At 39.2% G+C, this 22,139-nt stretch overlaps 1 protein-coding gene across 3 annotated transcripts; it reads left to right on the top strand.

Moving 5' to 3' along the window:
- Positions 1–888: 888 nt before the first annotated feature.
- LOC136675638 (coiled-coil and C2 domain-containing protein 1B-like) lies at positions 889–22,031 on the top strand. 3 transcript variants are annotated; one of them, XM_066652298.1, is made up of 26 exons: positions 889–949; positions 1,970–2,090; positions 3,020–3,155; positions 3,366–3,469; positions 3,743–3,850; positions 5,777–5,914; positions 6,463–6,790; positions 8,929–9,065; positions 10,372–10,450; positions 11,350–11,424; positions 11,752–11,906; positions 12,133–12,205; positions 12,989–13,137; positions 13,285–13,414; positions 13,902–14,074; positions 14,902–15,027; positions 15,255–15,313; positions 15,768–15,884; positions 16,212–16,285; positions 16,833–16,891; positions 16,985–17,036; positions 17,191–17,290; positions 17,413–17,503; positions 17,850–17,972; positions 18,171–18,211; positions 18,604–22,031. In XM_066652298.1, exons 2-25 carry the CDS (start codon positions 2,025–2,027, stop codon positions 18,180–18,182), a joined length of 2,664 nt encoding a protein of 887 aa, XP_066508395.1. In that variant the 5' UTR covers positions 889–949; positions 1,970–2,024; the 3' UTR covers positions 18,183–18,211; positions 18,604–22,031. The 3 variants fall into 3 exon arrangements, with proteins under 3 accessions (XP_066508395.1, XP_066508396.1, XP_066508393.1); XM_066652299.1 differs by lacking the exon at positions 889–949 and adding an exon at positions 961–1,287 and having other exon boundaries at positions 11,353–11,424; XM_066652296.1 differs by lacking the exon at positions 889–949 and adding an exon at positions 961–1,287.
- The last annotated feature ends 108 nt before the right edge of the window (positions 22,032–22,139 follow it).

Below are 22,139 nucleotides of genomic sequence, written 5' to 3'. Positions count from 1 at the left end.
TCTTGTTGTTTTGGAGTGTAATTTGGGGCAAATTTAAAACTGGTTTCTTATCGGTTTAGAAAATCAAAGCTAAACGAAATTATAACAAATAGATTGGATTTCTTTCAAATAACGTCACGTAGTAATGTTTCTTTTTTACTTTAAATTTCATTAAATAATGACAAACTGCTACATTTAGTTTAAAACTGTACTATACTGTTTACACCTTGGGCTACATAACTAAATCTAGAAGATTTCAGGGAGTAATTACTCAAAATGAGCAGAGGAAATTTGTAAAATTTAATGCCAAAATGCTGTTATGCTGTTAAACAGTTAAAATAATTTGATTGTTTAATTATTTTGTTGAAAATGTATCCAAACTAATTAAGCTAATTTTATTATTATTATTATTATTATTATTATTATTACAGTAAAAGATAATTAATGTAGATATACAATAACACATTAAAATTCTAACTATTAACAATCCAGATATTTATAACTTTAATTTATTTAATTAATTATACTTTAAAATCAGAAAAGAAAGCGTAATACCATGTGACACATGACATATTGACACGGTACAAATAATTAACAGTTTATAAGAAGCCCCCCCCCAACCAACTATTATTCAAATAATTATTTTAAATATTATTTTACTGATTTGCATTAGTACTTTATTGTGCTGTGTATCATTTTCAGTCTAATTATTTTGTTATAATAACCACCTTGTCCTGTTAAAGCATTGCCACTCTATTTTTTATTTTTGCCATTGTTTCAGTGTGTTTTGTGTTGTTTACTGTAGTGTCCTATTCTGGTGTGTTTTGTGCTGCTATAATAAAACAATATTAGTTTAGTCAATGAGCTGTGTATTTTATGAGACTTTTAATGTGAAAAGCAATGCAGTGCCGTGTGTTGTTTGCGGCTGGAGGGGTGTTGGGAGGAGACTGAGCAGAAATCTGGAATAAAAGTAAGAACGAAACTCAGGTTAAAATGAATAAAAGCCAGGTTTTCGCTGCTTAAAATTCGGTTTAGATCCAGTTCCGAAATTCTGTAACCCTCTAAAGTGTGGAGTTTATAGATTTTTGTAGTTTAAAGCAGTTTAATGCGCTGGATTGTCTCCCGAATTGGAGTTAGTCCAGTGTTGTTTTGTGTCAGTTTAAGGGTACATTTTAATCTTCTTCCAGCCGTTTTAGAAATTATTATTTAATAAAATATTTAATGTTATATTCAGGATAATGGCTTCTTAAAACCTACCAACACCTTTCTTTTCTTACCTTTATCTGCATGACCTCGTTCCCTTTACAGGTGAGTGACAGCATTTAGTCATTTTCCTAAACATATTAATAACACGAAGAGGTTTCTCCAATTCTGAATATAATATTATGAATTGAGAGGTTATTTGGGATATTACCACCACCACAAAGTAATATAGGAACAGCTGTATTTGTTGTCTCAAACATTGCAGGAGGATAGATTACTTTTACCTGTAATTTTAAGTCCGAACTGTTAAATACAAGTTACTCATTAAACAGGAGATGTTTTAAGGGGGTTAGATGTAAGAAAGTCCAACTGCACAAGCAAAAGAAGAAGCGACAGAGTAGTATGTCAAAAAACAGAAGTTGTTATGAAATTATGAAATAATACAGGACAATTAGGACCCCAGTTTAACCTGTTAACTTAAGCTCAAAGCTGAGGATGTCCAATAAGAATGCCTCTCAGCTCCTTTCCTATTGAACACAGTTGACGTCTGGGTGTCAAAAACACGTTAATGGGTTCAGTTCCACCACAGCAGCGCCCCCCTCAGATTTCAACAGGTTCAAGCCTTTAATTATCGTGCTGATTACATATCCTATCTGTCCAGGAGACATATGTGAAATAAAGAGAATACTAGGAAATGCTGGATATTTAAAAGCTTTTTATTGCTCACTCACATTTGTCTTTAAAGTTCGACCTGTGCTCTGTATGTATTCCCTTCTTTTTCTTGCAGCTGATTTTCTTTTCCCGAACCCCTTCAATCCAGTAAAAGTGGAACACGGTGTGCCATGTTTGGGAGGAAGAATAAACAGGCGCCGAGGCCCAAAGGCCAAGGAGCTGCTGCTGCAAAACAGGTGTGGGGCACCAGAGCCCTTCTAGGAAGGTTTACTGGTAGTTATTTCCATTCATAAATATCCAGATTCCTCTCACTCTTAATGGAGAGAGTCCTTTGAAAACTCCTGAAATCAAAGCCACAGTAATGTTCCAAAACAGATATGTGTCACTTTCAAAATCAGGCAATAATGACATCATACGTTTGTAGCATTAATCTGAATAAATGCAGTAATGCATATAAATATCAGTGAGGGTCAGGTGCTGATGCTGACAATAAGTTCTGGATCACAAACACCATTCCAACTCATCCCAGAGGAACTGGATGGAGCTCCATCTCTCCAGAGAACACAGTTCCACTGCTCCATGGTCCCGTGCTGCAGGGCTTTATGCTACACTATCTGGCATTTTCTTTTGGGCATGGCGATTTTAGTGATTTTAGAGAAGTGAGCTTGAGGCCAGAGGGTCGCTGGTTCAATTCCTGGGACCGGCAAGGTTTTCACAGCTGATGTGCCCTTGAGCAAGGTACCTAACCCCCAAATTGGAGCCACCTGCCCTGGTTGTGTGTGTGTGTGTGTGTGTGTGTGTGTGTGTGTGTGTGTGTGTGTGTGTGTGTGTGTGTGTGTGTGTGTGTGTGTGTGTGTGTGTGTGTGTGTGTGTGTGTGTGTGTGTGTGTGTGTGTGTGTGTGTGTGTGTGTGTACAGCCCCTAGTGCTTGAGAAGACGTTTGTGCTCACTAGTGTGTGTTTGTGTGTTCACTACCACGGATGGGTCAAATTTAGTGAAGTAATTTCCCTAAAGGGATTGATAAAGGTGTTGTTTCTTCTTTTTCTGAACTATGAGGGGTGTCTCTACATATTCAAATACATATTGTACAAAAGCTTTGGCTTTATTTGCCAATTTGAATCCATTGCACAATCAAAATAATTACCTCAATCTTTCTATGGCTACAGATGGGGTTGTTCCTCGATTTTAACCCAGATGAAATGATGGATATGAACCCTGATGTGAATGATCCAGATTTAGAAGCTGAGTTTGCCGCCATTGTCGGGAAGAAGCCTGCAGCTAAAGGGAAGAAAGGAGCTAAAGGTAAAGAGGATTCGGCTCAAGACATTTGAATAAATGAGGATGGGAAGAATATGGAAGAAATAAGCCGTTAGGATGCTTATTGTAGGGTACACAGTTTCAGCAGGTCACAGGTTTTTCATTAAAACCCAGAACTGTGTTCTCTTGTGGAGAAGTGGGAGAATATGTCCCTTTTTATGTAAATAAGTTTATTCCTCATATTTGATTGTATAGCCCCATTACCGATGGAGGATATTGAAAAGATGACGGAGGCATGCATGAAAGACATCGATGATGACTATGATGATGACAACTTGGAGGATGATGAAGATCTCTTGGTAATCTTAAATTCTCTACAATATTGCTTCAATCAATTAATCAATTTTATAGATGGATTTATATATATTTTTAAAGAATGTGAATCTATTTTCTGTATTTCTCTGTTTGCATTGATACTGTGTTAGATGCATGGTTTTGAAAAATATCTCTAAAAATGATTTGTACTAAAATATTCGGAAATATCAGAAGTCACTTTGAATTAAGATGCAAAAATATGTGTTCATGTCAGATATCTTTGTTTTAATCCGTAAACATGTTTTGTTTATTTTGAGGCTGAGCTGCAGGAAGTGGTGGGTGACGAGGAAGCAGAGGATTCAGGGGCAGAAATTCAAACCTCACCAAGCAATGAAGAAACACACTCACCTGCCCCAGCGAAGCAGGTAAAACACACAAGGCACCACGGCAGGGGTGTGCCTAAGCATGTTACTATGGTACTATAGGTGGTTACTATAGTGTTTGTAACAAGTTGCTATGGTATTTCAGGTGGTTGATACGGTATTCCAGGTTGTTCTAAGGGTGTTGCCAAGATGGTTGCCATGGTATTGCAGGTCATTCCAAGGGTGTTATGGTAATGCAAAAATCGTTGCTGTATAATTCCAGATGATTAATACGTTGTTGCCATGGTATTCCAGGTGATTCCAGGGTTGTTGATATGGTGATGCCCCGCTGGTTTTTAATCTTCTTTGTAGTCCATGATAACCAAAGGTTGTTAATTGGCCTTCTTTAAATTTTGCTTGGAGACAACTTGGAGATATATACGCTCTGTGTTAAATCTGAAACTGAATAGCTTTTGCTTTATTACAAATAATAATGGAATTTGCATTTCTCCAAACCTCTAGCATATCTTCTATCTCTATATGGAGTTTGGTTTCCCACACCTGTCTAAGATTATTAGCATGCTAGAATATTTTCTTAAAATGTTCTAGTAAAAACCAATAGCCCAATCTAACTTTGCATAATTTAACAGAAGCTCCAAATATTTATCATCTATCACTTTGCTGTCAAACTTGAAATACAGGGACTGTGTCATTCTTCACGTTTCACCACATCGATCCCTGCCCCCTTTTTCCTGGTAGAAGTTACAGTTATGAAGCAAGAGAAAAGATGCAAGCATTCTCCAAAGACCTAGCCTTATAAAAAATACCACGTTCACATCTGCCATGAGGGCATTACTGGAGCTAAAGTTCAATGTCTTATAAAGGCTTCCTGCTCGGTTTTCACTGCAGCGAATGTTTACTCTGACAACATGTCATGGTCGTTTCAGGATCAGGATTCTGTACTTCTGTTCCTGAGGTTTTGGAACAAACTGAAACAGACAAATTGGATCAGAAAACACCTTTATTTTTATCAATAAAAGAAAATCATGCAGAAGTAAATACTCAGTAGTGCTGACTGCACGTTTATCAAAGCTTGAGGTTACTTGCGTTTAGTTTTTCACTGAAATCTGTAGCCACACCTCCAAATTAGATGTTGGTGTTAAATTTTCTGCTTTTCTTGATCCAAGGATACTTTCACGTTACCAGGCTGAAGTGACTGAAATCAAAAATTTTTATAATATTGCACAGTGCTTGGGTGTAGAAGTCATTATTTAAGGACCTACATCCTGCACCACACAGGGCTTTGGATCTCATTTGGGATGGAGCCACATAAACATATCATAGTCCGCATGTGCAGTTTCAGGGACAGATTCTTTCACATTACAGACAGATTTCAGGCACTGACATTTATGAATATGAACCGTCAAGGTCTGCCAAATCCCACCTGAACAAAAATTCAGAACATTAGAAAGGTGAATGTAGCCCAATTTAACCCCAAACACATTCAGTGATGCTGAGGTCTGAGCTTCAAACCCAGTCCACCTTTCTAAGAAACACCAGCAGCTTTTTTTTTGGGTCTATTTCATAAGAGTCCCAATTTCTCTGTACCCTTATTATTAGTGTTAGAACAATAGTTTAAGTAACTCTTTTTCCCCTTTAATTATGGATGTAGATTGTCTTTTGTCTATTTATGTATAAATAAGTCCTAAGAAGTTAAGAACTTGGACTTGACAACCATTTTCACAGGAGGTAAAATATATGCTCATCGCATCCCTGACAAGCATAACATACTGTCCGGCCATCACTTTTCAAAATATGTGTTGTGACTTCATCTGTGAAATATTATTGGCATGAGCAATGACATCAAAACGGGTTCTCAGGAAAATGTTATTGTTTAGAGATTTAGAGATATTAGCTGTTAACATTTTATCAGGTAAAACAGGTGTATTTGCATGTTGTGATGATGTCACTGAATGTTTGTGTTCACAGGAAGTGAAAGTATGTGCTGCAGTGGGTAGTGTTGAACACACTCTGGAGGAGAGAGTGCTAATGTACAAAGCAGCTATAAACAACACAAAGGCATCAGGAGAGTCCAGTAAGGCCAGGAGATACGAGAGAGGGCTGAAGGTGAGGGCTTTGTTTATGTAACGTGTTTTATTCATGAGAAAATGATAAACAGGTTTGAAGTAAGTGATTGTAAACATTTACCATTCCAAAATTTATATTAAAAGGGGAAATAATATGAAGAAATCTTTTGTTCAATGCATATTCACATTAATGTTTTGCTCTGGAGCCCACCAACCCACACACTGTAAAACAAGACCACCCAGTCAATTTTCTGTGTGCTGCCTAAGTCAGAAAATACAGAATAATATACAAGCCGTTCTGATTCTGATCTGCTTCTGACGTCAATCGCAGAGACTTTAGTATTGCCCTGGCCTCTCATCTGTGTGTACAATCACAGCGTTGGACCAGCGTTTATGTGAGAGCGCAAAGACGAGGTTAAATGCAACAAAACAAACACAAAGAGTGCAGAGAAATAGAGCAGAAACGACTAAAAACCAGAGCTTCTGCTCCTAGCTCCTCACTGCTGTGTGCTCAGTTTGGGGTGACTAGTGGCTCATTATCATTTCATTTGCACTCTCTCTTTCTCCCTCCCTCTCTCCATCCTGTAGACTCTGCAGGGAATGTTGTCATCTGTGCGGAAAGGAGGGAAGATAAACGAGGCTGAGATTCCTCCTCCTGTGGCTAGTGGAGCTCCTGCTGCCGGTAAAACACCTGAACTGGACTCACCTGAGCAGCACGTGGAGTCTGACAGTGCCTTGGAAACCTCTCCAGTTTCCATGGAGACGGCTTCCATTTCCATGGAGACAGCTTCCGTTTCCATGGAGACCGTTTCCGCATCAGTGTCTATGGAGCCTGTGGCCAACATTGAAGAACAGCCATCAAGTGCAGCATCACCGGACGAAGAGCTAAAAAGTGGCACCCCAGAGTCAGTTGCAGGTCGGTAATGCTTCATCTTAAAGCCCTGGGAACTAACTTTGAACATTTTATTTTATTTTGTATAATATGTGTAAACTTGGGTGTTATGTGAAACGTTCAGCAAAGTTTAAATAAAAAAAACATAAAACTCTCCTCAAAAATGACCAATAATACTTTCCTCAGAACTCTCTGAGGACGGTGTGGGCATGGTCCAGTAAACTAATGATGGTACATTGACTGACAGCTCTCTATCACTGGAGAACAGAATGTTGTTTGTTACCATGGCAACACACAGCCTCTATACAGAGCAGTCATGTGTTTTTTTTTTCTGGGTATTTGCCCTGAACTGTGGTTATCAAGATACACAATAAAATAGCACAGGTGGGTAGAATTGGCATTATACAGCTATTCATGTATGATCCTACGGACGTCTTGTGTCTTTGGTGTGGTTTTGTGTGATTATTTTATTATCGTAATTGTACGAACGGCAAACCTTCTAGCGTGTCTCCAAATTGGTGCATTCCCCCGCTGTTACTCTGCTGCACTGCCGACCAAGTGTGGCTGTTATCCTCGTTGCTACTCTGCTGTACACGCTGGCCCAGTGTGGCAGCTATCTCCACTGCTACTATATATCCACTGCTGATATACACGACCGACTGAGTGTAACTGCTGCTGTACTCAGACATAATCCATTCATGCTCGTTCTGTATTGTTATGTGTTCTGTGTTTGCTGTTTGTCTTTTAATGTTTCTATGTCTTGATGAGTGTGAGTGTCTGAGATCTTAAAAAAACTTAAACAAAAAAAGTATAAATTATTATTATTATTATTATTAAGATGATTCAGAATTTCCAGGAGCAAATAACTTCAAGGTTGGCGATGGACTGGTATGTTTCTTGTGTCTCCAGCAGAATTAAAAAACGACACACTTAAATACACACCTAGCTCATTGTTAGCTGATCTTACTGTTTTGGTAGGTCATAGTGTTCCAGTTTTGATGTCTTCTTGGGTGGACTGCTATGAGTTTATGAGCTTTTATAAACTCATTGGGCATTCAGCTAATTCTAAGCTTTTTTTTGAAGAACACTCCCTCCCCATAGCTTGATAAATAGCTGCATAGCTAGCTAGCTCACTCACTACGATAGCTCCTAAGCTTTAGCTCACCAGTCTCTTTGACTATGGCAGCCTTGTGATTGGTCAGGTTAATACTGACACAAGCATTATCCATTTTCAGGACTGCCCATTCTACATCGAGAGGAGAGCAGTACTGGTCATTTTTCAGGAGATTTTAATCATATTTCTGTTTCATGGGTTTTATTTAAACTTTGCTGAACTCCCAAGTTTAGCATTATACAAGAAAACAAAAATTTCAAAATTACTTCCCAGGGGGAAGGTGGCGCAGCAGGTAGTGTTGCAGTCACACAGCTCCAGGGACCTGGAGGTTGTGGGTTCAAGTCCCGCTCCGGGTGATTGTCTGTGAGGAGTGTGGTGTGTTCTCTCTGTGGGTTTCCTCCAGGCGCTCTGGTTTCCTCCCACAGACAAAAACACACATTGGTAGGTGGATTGGTGACTCAAAAATGTCCGTATATGTGAGTGTATGTGTAGCCCTGTGAAGGACTGGCGCCCCCTCCAGGGTGTGTTTCTGCCTTGCACCCAGAGATTCCGGGTAGGCTCTGGACCCACCATGGCCCTGAATTGGATAAGTGGTTACATGAATGAATGGGTTCCCAGGGGCTTTAAGGTTTCTTACTTAAACTTATTAACCTTAAGTTAATGTTTCTGAGTTCAGTGTCGCTAAACCCAACAAATCTGCATGTGTGCCTAAGCTCAGCATGCCCAATGCTAAGAGTCTGTTGGCAGTGTATAAATCGACCCAGCATTTTGTTATCAACATGTCCCAACATCTTGTGTAAAGCTTTCTCAGATGGGTTGACTGCAGAAAAATAATAGCAAATTAGGGTTTGAATCCCCACTCATTGGAACATCTCACTATACCCAGCAGACTCTTGGGCAAGACTTCTAATGTTGGCCTACATCTGTAACAGGATTAAAAATGCATGTTTCTCTGGAAAGGGGAATCTTCGAAATGCCCTTATTGTAATGCAGTTTGAGTGAGAGATTCCTCAGGACGTCAGCTGAAAAGCTCCATTGTGTTGAACAGCTCCAGAGGAGGTGGTGGAGAAAGAGAGAACGAAGGAGATGCTGCTGGAGAGCCAGAGGGAGTACAGAATGGCAGCTCTAAAGGCCAAACAAGCTGGAGATATAGAAAAGGCCAAACTGCATATTAAGGCCAGCAAGGTAAGATCTGCATTACTTTTTTTTTTTTTGTAAAAGAGCATGAAAATCTGAAAGAAAGGTCTGTGTTTATTAACAGAGATGTAAATCCATAATAATATTAATAATATAATGTGCAATTATTTGTCATTGTACAATGTACAATGAAATGTGTCTTCCACATTTAACCCTTCAGTGCACTAAGTGCTGTGAACACACACCCAGAGCAAGGGGTAGCCATCCCTGGCACACGGGGAGTAGATGTGGGTTCAGGGGCACTTCAGCTGTGGATGTTCCCGCTGGTCCTAGAGATTGAACCGGCAACCTTCCGGTACTCTAACCATTGGGCCACAGCTATCCCTAAATACAGTTATGGATTTATAAAAAAGAAGGGATGCTCCTTACTGAACTAAAATACAGTTAACCTTGCAGCACCATTACCTTTTAAAATATTATGTAGATTTCATAGGTTTGTATATGTAAAATTGTTACATTTTGTTATAATGCACTAATTACAAACTATTCTAAAAATGTTTTTCACTTTTTGTGAAGAACCAAATATGACTTTTAATATGAAATGTGTTTAAAATGTATACTTGAATTGAGGCATATTTTATATGAAAAGCCATGTATATGGTATAGAATGTATAGCTTTTGGGGAAAAAATGTGTTTAGTTGTTGTTATACCTGGTAACAGACATAGAGTCATTTGGTACTAGGCCACATCAATTGACAGTTAATGTAAGGGGAGATCTCTTTTCAGAAGTCTTGCTATTATTGTATTCTTTCCTAACGTATATTATTTTATACTATAGTAAAAAATACTATAATATTTTTCCTAAGGCTTAATTCCTGCATTTAAAACACTCAGAGAAATCCTTTGTGATTAGAAATGCATCTGTCTCCACATTGTTCCGCTGGAACAAGGGGTCGAGCCACTGGAGCTAAAAAGCAATAGCAGACTGAAGACTTTATTGCCATCACAACTCACTGTCTCTCTGGATTACAGTGAGGACAGAACCCCGAACCCGTGCACTGGCCCTGAAGACGCTGTGGCTTTTCCGTCCCCAAATTTGTGAAACAAAAACAAAGCTGAAGACCAAAAAACGCACTGTGCTTGGACAGTACACCACTTTAGCATCTCTCTATTATCCTCTCCATCATGTGGTCAGAGATACCTCTTTTCATTAGCTCAGTCCTACAGTGTGGTCAGCCCCTCCCCCATCCCTCCTCACAGAGACACAAACCCAGTGTAGGGCCTGATAAGATTAAGTGAGGAATGTGAGTTTTAAACAGAGTGTGTTTGTGTTGTTGTTTTTCTCTTGTTCAGGGTTTTGATGCAGTGATTGAGGCACTGGAAAAGGGGCAGAGAGTGGATTTAAACAGCCTCCCTCCATCACCATCAGCAGGTAAACACTACACTGCAGAACATAATTTCTTATTGAGGGGAATCACCTTACAGCACATTTCACCCATGTTTCTTGTTGTCGAATGTCCTCTTGCCTCTTGGAGCTAAGTTACAGGGTGCAGTGTTTAAAATCTTCCCCTACACAATGTGAAAATCATTCAAGAACTTGATAACATTATCAGAACACAAAAAAGAGCAGCGCTTTATTCCCAAGCGACTAGCGGTGCTCTGTAGCAGCTTTGCCAGTCTGCAGTGATATCAGAGGAGCTGCTGTATTTTAGTTACTTTTAGGGCCTCCTTCAAAAGAGTTCCACAATCATAAATTATCATTCTCTCCTCCTCTTCTGGGATATGGAGCTGGATTCAGATTCTTATTGTTTGTTTGGTTGACCCTTCCAGTTCAACCCACCTTAAATATTGCTGTAGCATCAAGCACCAGAATGTAATTGTTTCTTAATTTAAGGTGGAACTGTAAATTTAAATTAAAATACAGAGGCATCAACTACTACTAGTGCTGCTTTCTTCTTGTTCTGAGGTATCATAATCCACTGAAACTACATTAAACTAAGATAATACACTGGTGATCATAGAAGAAAATGCAGACTGTGGGGTTTTTTGGTTGCTGTGCAGCTTCTCACTAGTGATTCACAAGGTGTCATAAACCTTCGTTTGGAGTGTGAAACTCAGTTTGAAGGGCCAGGTAGCCCTCACTCTTCATCCCACCCTTCTATCCCAACAAGAACTAAGACCCCTCCCCTAGGAAAAATGGGGTGTAGGATTAAGTGGGAAGTGGACTTGGGGGGTAAAATGGGATTGAGTGTTATTCCCATAACCACCATGTTTCTCATATGCCTTTATGTGTTCAGTTCTGAACCTAATAATCTGTGTGTTTTTCTTAAGCAGCTGCTGCTTTAGTGAAGGAGGCACCATCACCGCCTGCAGGAAAAGTACCCCCTGCAGTATCTGAGGGACAGGGTCAGTTCAGAGATTTGTGGGAGTTATTTTTCTGTTGTTTTCAAAGGAGAACACTGCAATTTCAATGCTGAAAACCACTTTAATCTATTTTGCCAGTACATACAGAAGCGACAGCTTGCTAGTACAAAATTAAATATTATATAACCTAACTAGTTTGTTGAAGTGTCATGATGAACAGAGAGAATGATTTGGTATAAAATCCTTTTATAGTAACTTCCTTTGAATTTAATAAATTCTAAGAAAAGTTGTAATTTCAGAGATTTTGTCTGATGCTATTACGATAATGATAACCCAATTTTTCTATATTATCCAACGATTCTCATGTAGTTCCTGAAGCTCCTGTGAGTCAGTCTGGTCCAGTTCAGCCCAAAACAGTCCTGGAGGCTTTGGAGCAGAGATTTGCCAAATACAAAGAAGCTTGTGTTCAGGCCAAGGCCAGCGGAGATGAGCGAAAGGCCCGAATGCATGACCGTATCGCCAAGGTACACCTTAGTTCTTATGTGTTTTTTTATGACAGTTAACAAAGTGTCTAGATCCAGATTTAGACATAACCAATAATTATATAGTGGTCTGTTGTGTATTGTGTGTGAAATCTGGGGGGTGGTAGTGTCTCTGAAGGACAATGTGGGGGGGGGAGAGTAACACAATTTTGTTAATCATGACCTGAGCATCCTGAGTGTATTCAGTTTGTCTTTCTTGTGTTTACAGCAATACCAGGGTGCCATCCGATCTCATAAAGCTGGACGGCCGGTCAACTACGATGAACTGCCTGTGCCCCCAGGTCAGTGACCATCTGTAAAAATATAAAAAAACAAATACATAGTTTAATGTTGGAGCTGTTAGCTTATATTAATTACAATATTAATAATAAAATCTTCTCTTACAGTATTGTGCTTAAGTTGGAGATCACCATTTGTTTATTCATTCATTCACTGCCTGTAACCGCTTATCCAATTGAGGGTGGTGGTGGGTCCAGAGCCTACCCGGAATCATTGGGCGCAAGGCAGGAACACACCCTGGAGGGGGCGCCAGTCCTTCACATTACACATTCACACCTATGGACACGTTCAAGCCACTAATCCACCTAACAACGTGTTTTTTTGGACCATGGGAGGAAACCGGACCACCCGCGGGAAACCAAACCAAACTCCTCACAGACACACAACCTCCAAGTCCCTGGAGCTGTATGACAGCTACACTACCTGCTGTGCAGGAGCTCCATGTCCTGCTTCAAATCATTGTGAAGCACTGAGCTGTCATAAGTAGAATAGATCCTCTGTCGTTGCTTTTTGTGGCTTACAACTGCAGAAACTGCAGAGTCATTTTTAAGCTAAAACAATTAAACACTTATGAGAACATGTTTACGTTGTGTACTCCATTTCAGCTCATTATAGATCCTCCTCAATCTTTTCGCATATTTAATGGCAGTTTTGGCTGGAAATTAAATAAAGTGTAATCTGCATTAAAAAATAAATCATTATGGGGTATATAAAGGATCAAATCATAGTAATGATTTTATTTGCAGTGCTTTTTTAAATAAATGTTGGTTTGTTTTCCCAAACAGGTTTTCCTCCCATCCCAGGCCAGCAGGCTGCTGCTCCTGAGCAGGGATTGGCTGCTGTCCTCGAAGCAGCCAATAAACTAGCTTCGAATGAAGCCGATGCTGGGGATGACGATGAGGAAGAGGAGGGGGAGAAGAAAGAGACCAAGGATGTCTGTATTTTATCAGCCCCTCCTTGTAGACTGTGTGAAAGGGGGAAATTAATTTTATTTTGTGTTGTGGGGTGGTAGGGTCTCTGAGCTTGCAGAGAAGGTGTTTTAGAAACTTTCTTAATATGTGTGTAATTTTTTTATCTCTAGACTAAGCCCCCAGATCCAGATAGCCAGAAGAAGCCAACGATGGCGGTACTTCCAACGGTTCAGCATCCGAAGAGAAGTCCTTCACCTTCTCCAGACAGAACGGCAAAGAAAGAGAATCTCTCAGCTACAGGTCAAAACAGATTCCAATGAGCGTATTTAGACATTAAATACTTCATTGGTCTGACTTGTAACAAATAAAAGAACTAACAAACTCACTAGTAAATAAAATAGCAAATACACAATAATAAACATATAAAGAAATAAAACAGCCTAGGACATCAATGAATATGTCAGACAAACTAATGAATGTACTAGAAAACTAACTAACTAAAGAATGGATTGTAGAACAAACTAATAGATGAACGTACTCACTCTTGTTTAACAGTCTGAAAACTCTCTCCACAAGGGGGTGCCAATTGCAATAAAATATTTATTTTATTTATTTAAATGTAATGCTTCAACACGGTATTGCTTCTCATCAGTGCCACTGTGTGTCTTTGTTCTTTCAACATGGAGGTCTTTAACTACAAACAATTTTCTTTTGCAAAAAAATACTAAAATATTCAGTGACTTAACTTCAGTGAAAGTTAAGAGTGTTCTGTATATTTCTGTTGTAGCTGTGCAGCAGCTGGAGTTTCTGGAGGGTCGTAAGAAGCAGTACATGAAGGCAGCACTGGCAGCGAAACAGAAGAACGACATGGAGCAAGCTAAGATTTTCCTCAGAACAGCAAAGAGCTTTGAACCCATGATCGAGGCTGCAAAGAGCGGGAAAGCTGTAGACATCAGCAAGGTCAGGAAACACCTGATACACTTGGTTTTATATGGGTGGAAGAGGAAGGATTCATCTCATATCTGTAGAATTTTAAAAGCTTATATTTGTCTCTGTATTAAAAAAAAAGTTTCTTAGATAAGACATCAAAAACAATTCAGTGTTAACAAATCCCAAATTTGAGCCAAAATAGCCTTTGACAGCACTACATCTTTATTTCACCTTATTGTTAACTTTATTTTGACCCAACACATACTTGTATTTACATTGTAATGCATACGAATTATAACTATTTATTAACTGCAACACTGAATCATTTTGATGAAACTAAAACTTTGCAATAGAATACACTTGTATGTTTGCATTTACATTTAAAGCAACATTAGGTAGTATTTTTACCTCGAAATTACAGCTTCAAAATCATTGTGATGCTCCAATGAGCTGTAATAGTGAAAATAAAGCCCCTGTCGTTGCTACTCCAGACTCAGCACTTCAGAAACTGCACTATAACTTGGCGAGGAAGGTAGGATACCCGACCCTGCTACCTCTCACTTGATTTCAGGACCACGCTGTAAAAGTGAAAAAGAAATGCAGCAGTTCAAGATATTTCACTAAGAGCAGCATTATTATAATTGCTTATTTACTGCTGAGTCTTTAGTCTGCGTTTGAGGACAGCGAGGTGAGGGACAATGAAAGACAGAGACAAAGTCCATAAAGTCCTGCGGGAGTTTGTTCCTTGATCTGAGAGTCAGAACAGAGCAGTGACTTGATGCTTGTTTCTCCCATGATTTGAGGGATGAATAAAAATGTTCCTGGAAGTTTACAGTAAACCTCTGTGTTTGTTTCAGGTGCCGTCTCCTCCTGGGGAGGAAGATGAGGACTTTGTTGTGGTTCATCACAGTGAGGTTCAGATGTCTGAGAAATCCGAGGAAGTGTACACTCAACTCAATAAAATTCTCAAGGAGCAATATGAGGTAAAGCTCCAGTCAGGACGTGTTTCTGTATTGACAGCTGGACGTTAACTGTGTAAATGTGTCCTGTGTAGAGGTTATTGCTAATTTTATGTTTAGTTAAACCCCTAAAACTCCTCTTGGTTTAGACTTGGACATGTGGGAGATATTTCCAAGATACAAATCTCCCAACATCTTATTGGAACACTAGTCTTTTTTTTATTTTTTAATTTGTGATCTTTTCTTTTCAGAAATGTATGACTTTCTCCAAGCAGTTTACTCACACAGGGAACATCGCAGAGACCACCAAGTAAGAATACACACACACACACACACACACACATGTAAATAAACTTGGACATGTATATATGTTAAGGTACAAGGAATTAAAGTTTTTTTTTTTTTTTTAAACGGTTGCTCTGGCTTCCTCCCACGGTCCAAAAACACACATTAATAGGTGGATTGGCGATTCAAAAAAATTGTCCATAGGTGTGTGTGTGACGGCCTGTGAAGGGCTGGCACCCCCTCCAGGGTGTGTTCCTGCATTGCACCCAGAGATTCCGGGTAGGCTCTGGACCCACCGTGACCCTGAACTGGATCAGCGTTTACAGACAACGAATGAATGAATGTATTTTGTGTAGTTGTATGCCTAGTGTCACACTAGGGTGTGACAAGCTTGAAAACATCACTGCCACAGATCTCAAGTCAATATCAGTAATAATAATGAAGATGATGATGATGATGATGATTATACCTTGCTCCAGGTTTGAGAAGATGGCTGAGAGGTGTAAGAAGAGTCTGGAGATCCTGAAACTGTCTCAGAACCGAGGACTAGAGCCTCCAAAGCATCACTTTGAGGAGAGAACCTATCGCACCGTCAGGTCTGTTACACCCACTGAAATAATCTGCATTTGAACACAATCAGCGCTGAAGTTGTCCAACGTTGTGATGTCATGGGATATCATCATTTTACAAAATCTCTGCTGTTAGACACACAGAAAAGTTAGATCACTTTGTGAAACAAAATATTGTCAACATTAGCATTATTTGTTTTATCATGTTCTCTTTGAGTTGTGGTGACTTTGTTATAAGAGTTTGTATCCAGGCTTTAAGAGACACCACAGGATAACTCAGGATCATTCTATAACTCTAAATATCTAAAATTAAGTGATTGATTTTAATCTTTTGGTTCTGCATGTGTTTTGTAGAATATTTCCGGAGCTCAGCAGCACTGATATGGTGGTGACTATTGTACGAGGGATGAACCTTCCTGCTCCTCATGGTACCTTTAATATCTATACACTCACTCTTAATAGAACTACATGACTACTGATGTTCACTGTAAAGTAAATGCAGGCTATAGTCACAAATAAAACAGTAAATCAGCAAAATAATAATAATAAAATAATAATTTTTTAAAAATTTGAGAGGAAAACGTCTTCTGAGAACGGTAGGAATTCAGTACGTGTTTAATTTTTATAGAAGAACATGAAATAAAATAGGATGCTCTGTTAAAGAATCAGGTGTGACACGTGAAAGTCTGATGTGAATAAAGCCCCCATCACTGTGCTGTGGAGCATCGAACATCAGCACCCAAACTCACTGAAGTTTATGTGGCTGAATGTAATCAAATTTTCACAGCAGTGTTCCAAAATATAGTGTAAACCCCCTCCCAGAAGAGCAGAAGCTGTTACTGCGGTGAAGTGGGAACAAACTCTGGATTATTGTCCTTTATTTCAGAAGAAATGTTGGATTAACATTGGATTAGGTGTCCATTAACTTTTTTTTGGGTATCGTTCAGTATCTAATTTTGTCCTCCTCCTGTGAAGGTGTCTCCTCTAATGATCTGGACGCGTTTGTGAAGTTTGATTTCCCCTACCCCAGCTCTGTGAGTATCCCATTACGGTTGGGCTTTATGGTGAATTTATTGTGAATAATGTTACGGTGAAGTTTCTGAACATTGTTGTTCATGCACTCATAGGATCAGCCTCAGAAACACAAAACTGCAGTCATCAAAAACACCAATAGTCCAGGTGGGTGTAATTGTCAGTTCAATTACTTAACACAGTTTAACACGCTTGGAGGAGAATAATAATGACTAATTCTGTTACTTCAGTACGGGTTGAACTCAAATCTTCTAAAAGTAGAGCCAGTGCTAGAGCTTACTGTGTGTGTGTGTGTATACAGAGTATAACCAGAGCTTCACACTGAATATAAACCGTAACCACCGCGGCTTCAGGAGAGTTGTTCAGTCTAAAGGTCTTAAACTGGAAATCTTCCATAAAGGGTGAGAAAATTATTTAGGTTTATTTTAACCTAAACGTTTTATAAGACTAAAATACTTTTTTCTTAAGAATGACTCTCCTCTTTCTCTCTTTGTGTGTGTGTGTGTGTGTGTGTGTATGTCAGTGGCTTTCTGAGGAGTGATAAACCTGTAGGAACTGCTCTCCTGAAATTGGAGAAACTGGAGACTGAGAGTGAAGTGAGGGAGATTGTGGAGGTGAACACTGTTATTTCACTAAGACACACACATCTGCTGTTTCAAAGCTGTAAAACACAGTTGAAATGTTTGGCAAACGTTCAACTGCAACGGGGAAACTGTACAATCAGGTCAAAAGGCAGCATACATGGACACATCACACAATCAGACCGAACAGTCAGGAACTGGAACAGTGTCAATATCTCAGACTGCAGGAACTCAGTTAGAGAGCACAATCAGACATAAAAATAAGAAAATGGAGGAAGAATTAATGGAAGAAGATGATAAAAAAATGCTTTGCAATGTTCAAACTTAATAAGACATTAGGACAGGTTGGATTTACTGTGCATGTGTGTATGCTTCTAAGGTGATGGATGGCCGGAAGCCCAGTGGTGGTCGTCTGGAGGTTAAGGTTCGTCTGAGAGAGCCGCTGAGTGGACAGGACGTCCAGGCGGTTACAGAGCGCTGGTTAGTGCTGGACCAATCACAGGTCAGTGTTATAACACTTGTGTAATGAAGCATTTACCGTAGTAATATTACCTCTGTATATTTTTATTTAGTATATGTGCATTTTTAAAATCTATATTTATATATATATATATATATCCCCCCGTCCAATCAGGCTGTTGTATCTGAGTGCATGGTGTTTTCTGACAGACTGTATTCTGACTTTGTATTTTTGCCTCAGGGTGCTCTTTAATGGATACTGGGACTGAAGTTAAACAGAGAGTAAGTCCTTCTTTTAATTCATTCATTTATTCATTCATTCATCTGTAAGTTGTCAGTAAATGTTGCACACTTTCTTTGGTTCACATACATTGACTGATGGACACCCCCTCAGTTCCATGTGATTTACACTTCAGTTTTAAAGCTAAGGCATGCAGACATTAGTCTTGGTCAGTTTAAATAAAAAGCATATTAAGTGTCATTGAACCGCAACCCTGAAATGGGTTTAGCGGAAAAGATGTTGATGATGATTAAGTGGCAAAGCACAATAGCACCCCTTGTGGTACAGTTCCTAACAGTGAGTGAGGGTGTGAACTATAAGCTATTTCCTTCTCACCATAACCAAGGCATGAATGTGTTATGGTCTCCACAAATGTTATCCTTTCTCTCTCCAGGAAGTGAGGTCATCAGCCCGGCTATCCTTGGTCTGCTCTGATTGGCTATTTCTCATGCTGCTGTTGCCTAGGTTACGAAATGATTTCAGAAGAAATCTCATGTTACTGCACACGAAGAGTCACAGAGTTTCACTCACATCTTCAGAGACTTTTATCTTATCGGGTTGTCTCACAGAGCTGGGTTTAAGTTTAGCCAGATAACCTCCATCACTTTGGGCTTAAGTGATCTGGCTGTGTGAAACACCCCTGAGAATTTTGGACTGAAGGTTAACAGCCCACAGAGAAAATTTCACTTAAGGTTCGAGTTAAACCCTGGGTTTTTGGGGAAGGTCTCACAGTACATGTTCTTATTGATTTAAATGGGATTTCTTAATTTTCAGTGTCTTTGAGTGACTGTTGCTGTATGAAAGTACGAACAACGGCCTACACTGGAAATAGAAAATCTTAGCCAGTGAAATCGTCTTAAATATAGTGGATAACTCTAAATTTTCAGGTTGTTGAAAGTATTTTATGAGATTATTCAACCAGTTTCCAGAGGTTTTGCTTTGCTCCCAGTGGAATAAAGCTGCTTTAACCCAGATTTACAAAATTTGTTGGTGTAAAATACAATATAGGAAACTGGATGCATGGCTCTCAGAGTTCTGCTGTTTCTAACTTCTGCTGCCACATTGCAAACAAATCTACTCCTACAAAGGCAGAGCAGTAAATATGACTGTTACCTGGTTTCCTCCAACTCAGACAAAAGGCTAGTGTTATTGGTTTATGACCCTCCACCCACAGCTACACCCAACCACAGAGTGGCACATACCAGTACTCACTCTCTCTGGATAAAATCACCTACAAGAAGTCCAGTGGCTTAGAAATATGACTGTATTATACCTACAATAATCTCAAAAATCATTAGCTGTAGTAACTGGATTTACGATGTTTTCACTGGATAAGAGGTGAACGCTTTACGGTGTAGGCTTGTAAACATGTAAGTGTAGTTTGTCCTGTTGCTCTGAGACGCACCTATGCACTAAAACCAAAGTGATCACTTTTGCTGTTGTTCCGCTACTAAACCTGTTCCTCTCATAAAGCAGGTTGCTGCCGTTTCGTTGGGATTAGGAATAATATTTACAACGGATGAATCTATGCATTGAATCCTAGAACTTTTTTTTTTTAAGACACTGCAACACTTGATTGTATCTTTAAAATATGATTCACTGCACGGATAGACACGGGTTAACCCTATAATTCCCGGAACAGCTCCATTCTCATCATTTAAAGCCATACCTAATGTGGGAGAAGCTTCATTAGCTTTGCATATAGCCTGCCAGGTTCTGCCTCTCTGATTGGAACAGGCCCTTTAAGGTGCAGTTAGTCATTTTAACCACTGAACAGTTAGCAAACAATATTTATTACAGTGGTTAATTTTTATTTGTTTGTTTAACTCAAGTCATAGAGCTCAACTGGCCTTGCTCTCTGGGTGGGTGGGATGTGCTGGGGTCTGACGGGTGATGTGATGGATCTGGGCGGTGTGTGTTCTCCTCTGGTGTGTAAAGCTGTCCATTTTTGCGTTAGCAGCAGATGGCAAAGCAGAAGTTGGTCAATTTTTCATGTCACATGAACATGCTTCCCCCCCACCCACCTTAGGGCAGTTGGATCAGGGAAGACTCACTGAGGGGGGAACTGGCAGCTGTTAATAACTGGGGAGAAAAAAAATGTGGAAAAAATGGAGATGCACATCTGTTCATGCTTTACAGAGCAATGCCCCAAAATGGGCGCAGCCATGTTTAAATACAGATTATCTGACAAATTGTGGCCACTAGGTGTTAATATAATGGTGATGTCATAATATAAAGAATCAGTAGCTGGAATGATTGACTGCACATTTAAAGATTCACATCACTCAGCTGCTGTTCTTGCACTTAATTTTAAAAAGACACTTAATTTTACCTTAAAACCAATTTGTAAAACAACTGTGCGTACTATAGTAATTCTGCTCAGCTAAATGAGTTTTCCAAGTTCAAAAAAACACTCATATAAATGTGTATTTCATATTAAATGTGTAAACTGAGTGTACACTACTGAAAATACCCATAGAGAGCCAAGGTTGACCAAACACGGGAGTGTTCCTTTAAGGCTCTTGTTTACGTATTGGATTGTGGAAACTAGAGAATGGTGTATGATTATTACTGCTCTACTTATTGTCCTTTTTTAAGATAGAAGATATAATAGATCCCTAGTTGCCAAGAAAAATGATTGCCATATAAATACACTTTATTTAAAAGCACTTATCTCATTTCCAACTGATCTCATAAATATTTATAAAACAAGAAAATAAACACAGATCAGCCACAACTCAAAAAAGACTCACTCATTGTCCACTCTCTCAACTCCTGACCACACAAGAGCACTGTGTACACTGATGTGGTGGTGGTGGCGTTAGTGTGTGTTGTGCCTGCACGAGTGGATCAGACACAGCAGTGATGCTGAAGTTTTTAAATACACATTATCCACTCACTGTCCACTCTGTTAGACACTCCTCCACATTGGTCCACCTTATAGATGTAAATTTAGAGACAGTAGCTCATCGATTGCTGCTCAGTGTGTGTTGTTCATCAACTAGTCCTTCATCAGTGGATACAGTACACTGTTGGCTGAATGTTTTTTATTGGTGGAATATTCTGAATTCAGCAGTGACACCAAGATGTTTAAAAACTTCAGCACCATTGCTGTGTCTGATCCACTCGTACCAGCACAACACACACTAACACACCACCACGTCAGTGTCACTGCAGCACCGAGTATGATCCACCACTCACATCATACCTGCTCTGTGGGGGTCCTAAGCATTGAAGTACGGGGTGAAAATGGTAACAAAAGATGCAGAGTAACAGATTGCGAATTCTCACCATTATTCTGATGCTCTATCTGTAGCTATTCTATTCAGATCTTGGACTGGAGTTGGTTTCTGACTTTAAGGGATCCGCCTTATTTCACTACACTGCGGTTCTTCCATTTCTTAACTGTTTTAGTTTAAAGGAAAATTCCAGCATTTTACATCACCACCTCTATCTGCTGCGACTGAAGCATTTATTATAGATACCAACTATAATGATTTAAGTTCTCCTGTGGTCACTGGTTATTTTGTGCTTATTGACCATTTAACAGAAGCAGATGGAGATGAGTTTGAAAAATGCTGTATTTTCTGTAATATCTGGAATTTATTTTTAAAATAATTTTTTGTTTGTTCATTTTTGGCCTGAAATTTGATGCTTTGCAGGAAAGCTAGACCAGGTTTAGAGAGATTTATCTTTTAATATTTATGTAAAATATATAATATAAATATACAGCATTTATAACTTGAACTTTTTTTTTCTGCAAAGTTTTTCATTTGTGCTGCAGTCGCAGTTTGAACAAATGTGAAATGTATCATTCAATAAATACCAAAAAGTCAGAGAACTTTTCTCTTAACATTCTTCTTTATAAAGAATTTGTAAAATATTCACATATTTAAAATACATAAAAAACAAGCTGCATTTCAGTGTTTT

Source organism: Hoplias malabaricus, chromosome X1, assembly GCF_029633855.1.
Source record: "Hoplias malabaricus isolate fHopMal1 chromosome X1, fHopMal1.hap1, whole genome shotgun sequence".
NCBI classification, from domain to species: domain Eukaryota; kingdom Metazoa; phylum Chordata; class Actinopteri; order Characiformes; family Erythrinidae; genus Hoplias; species Hoplias malabaricus.
This window is presented reverse-complemented; position numbering and strand designations above follow the sequence as displayed.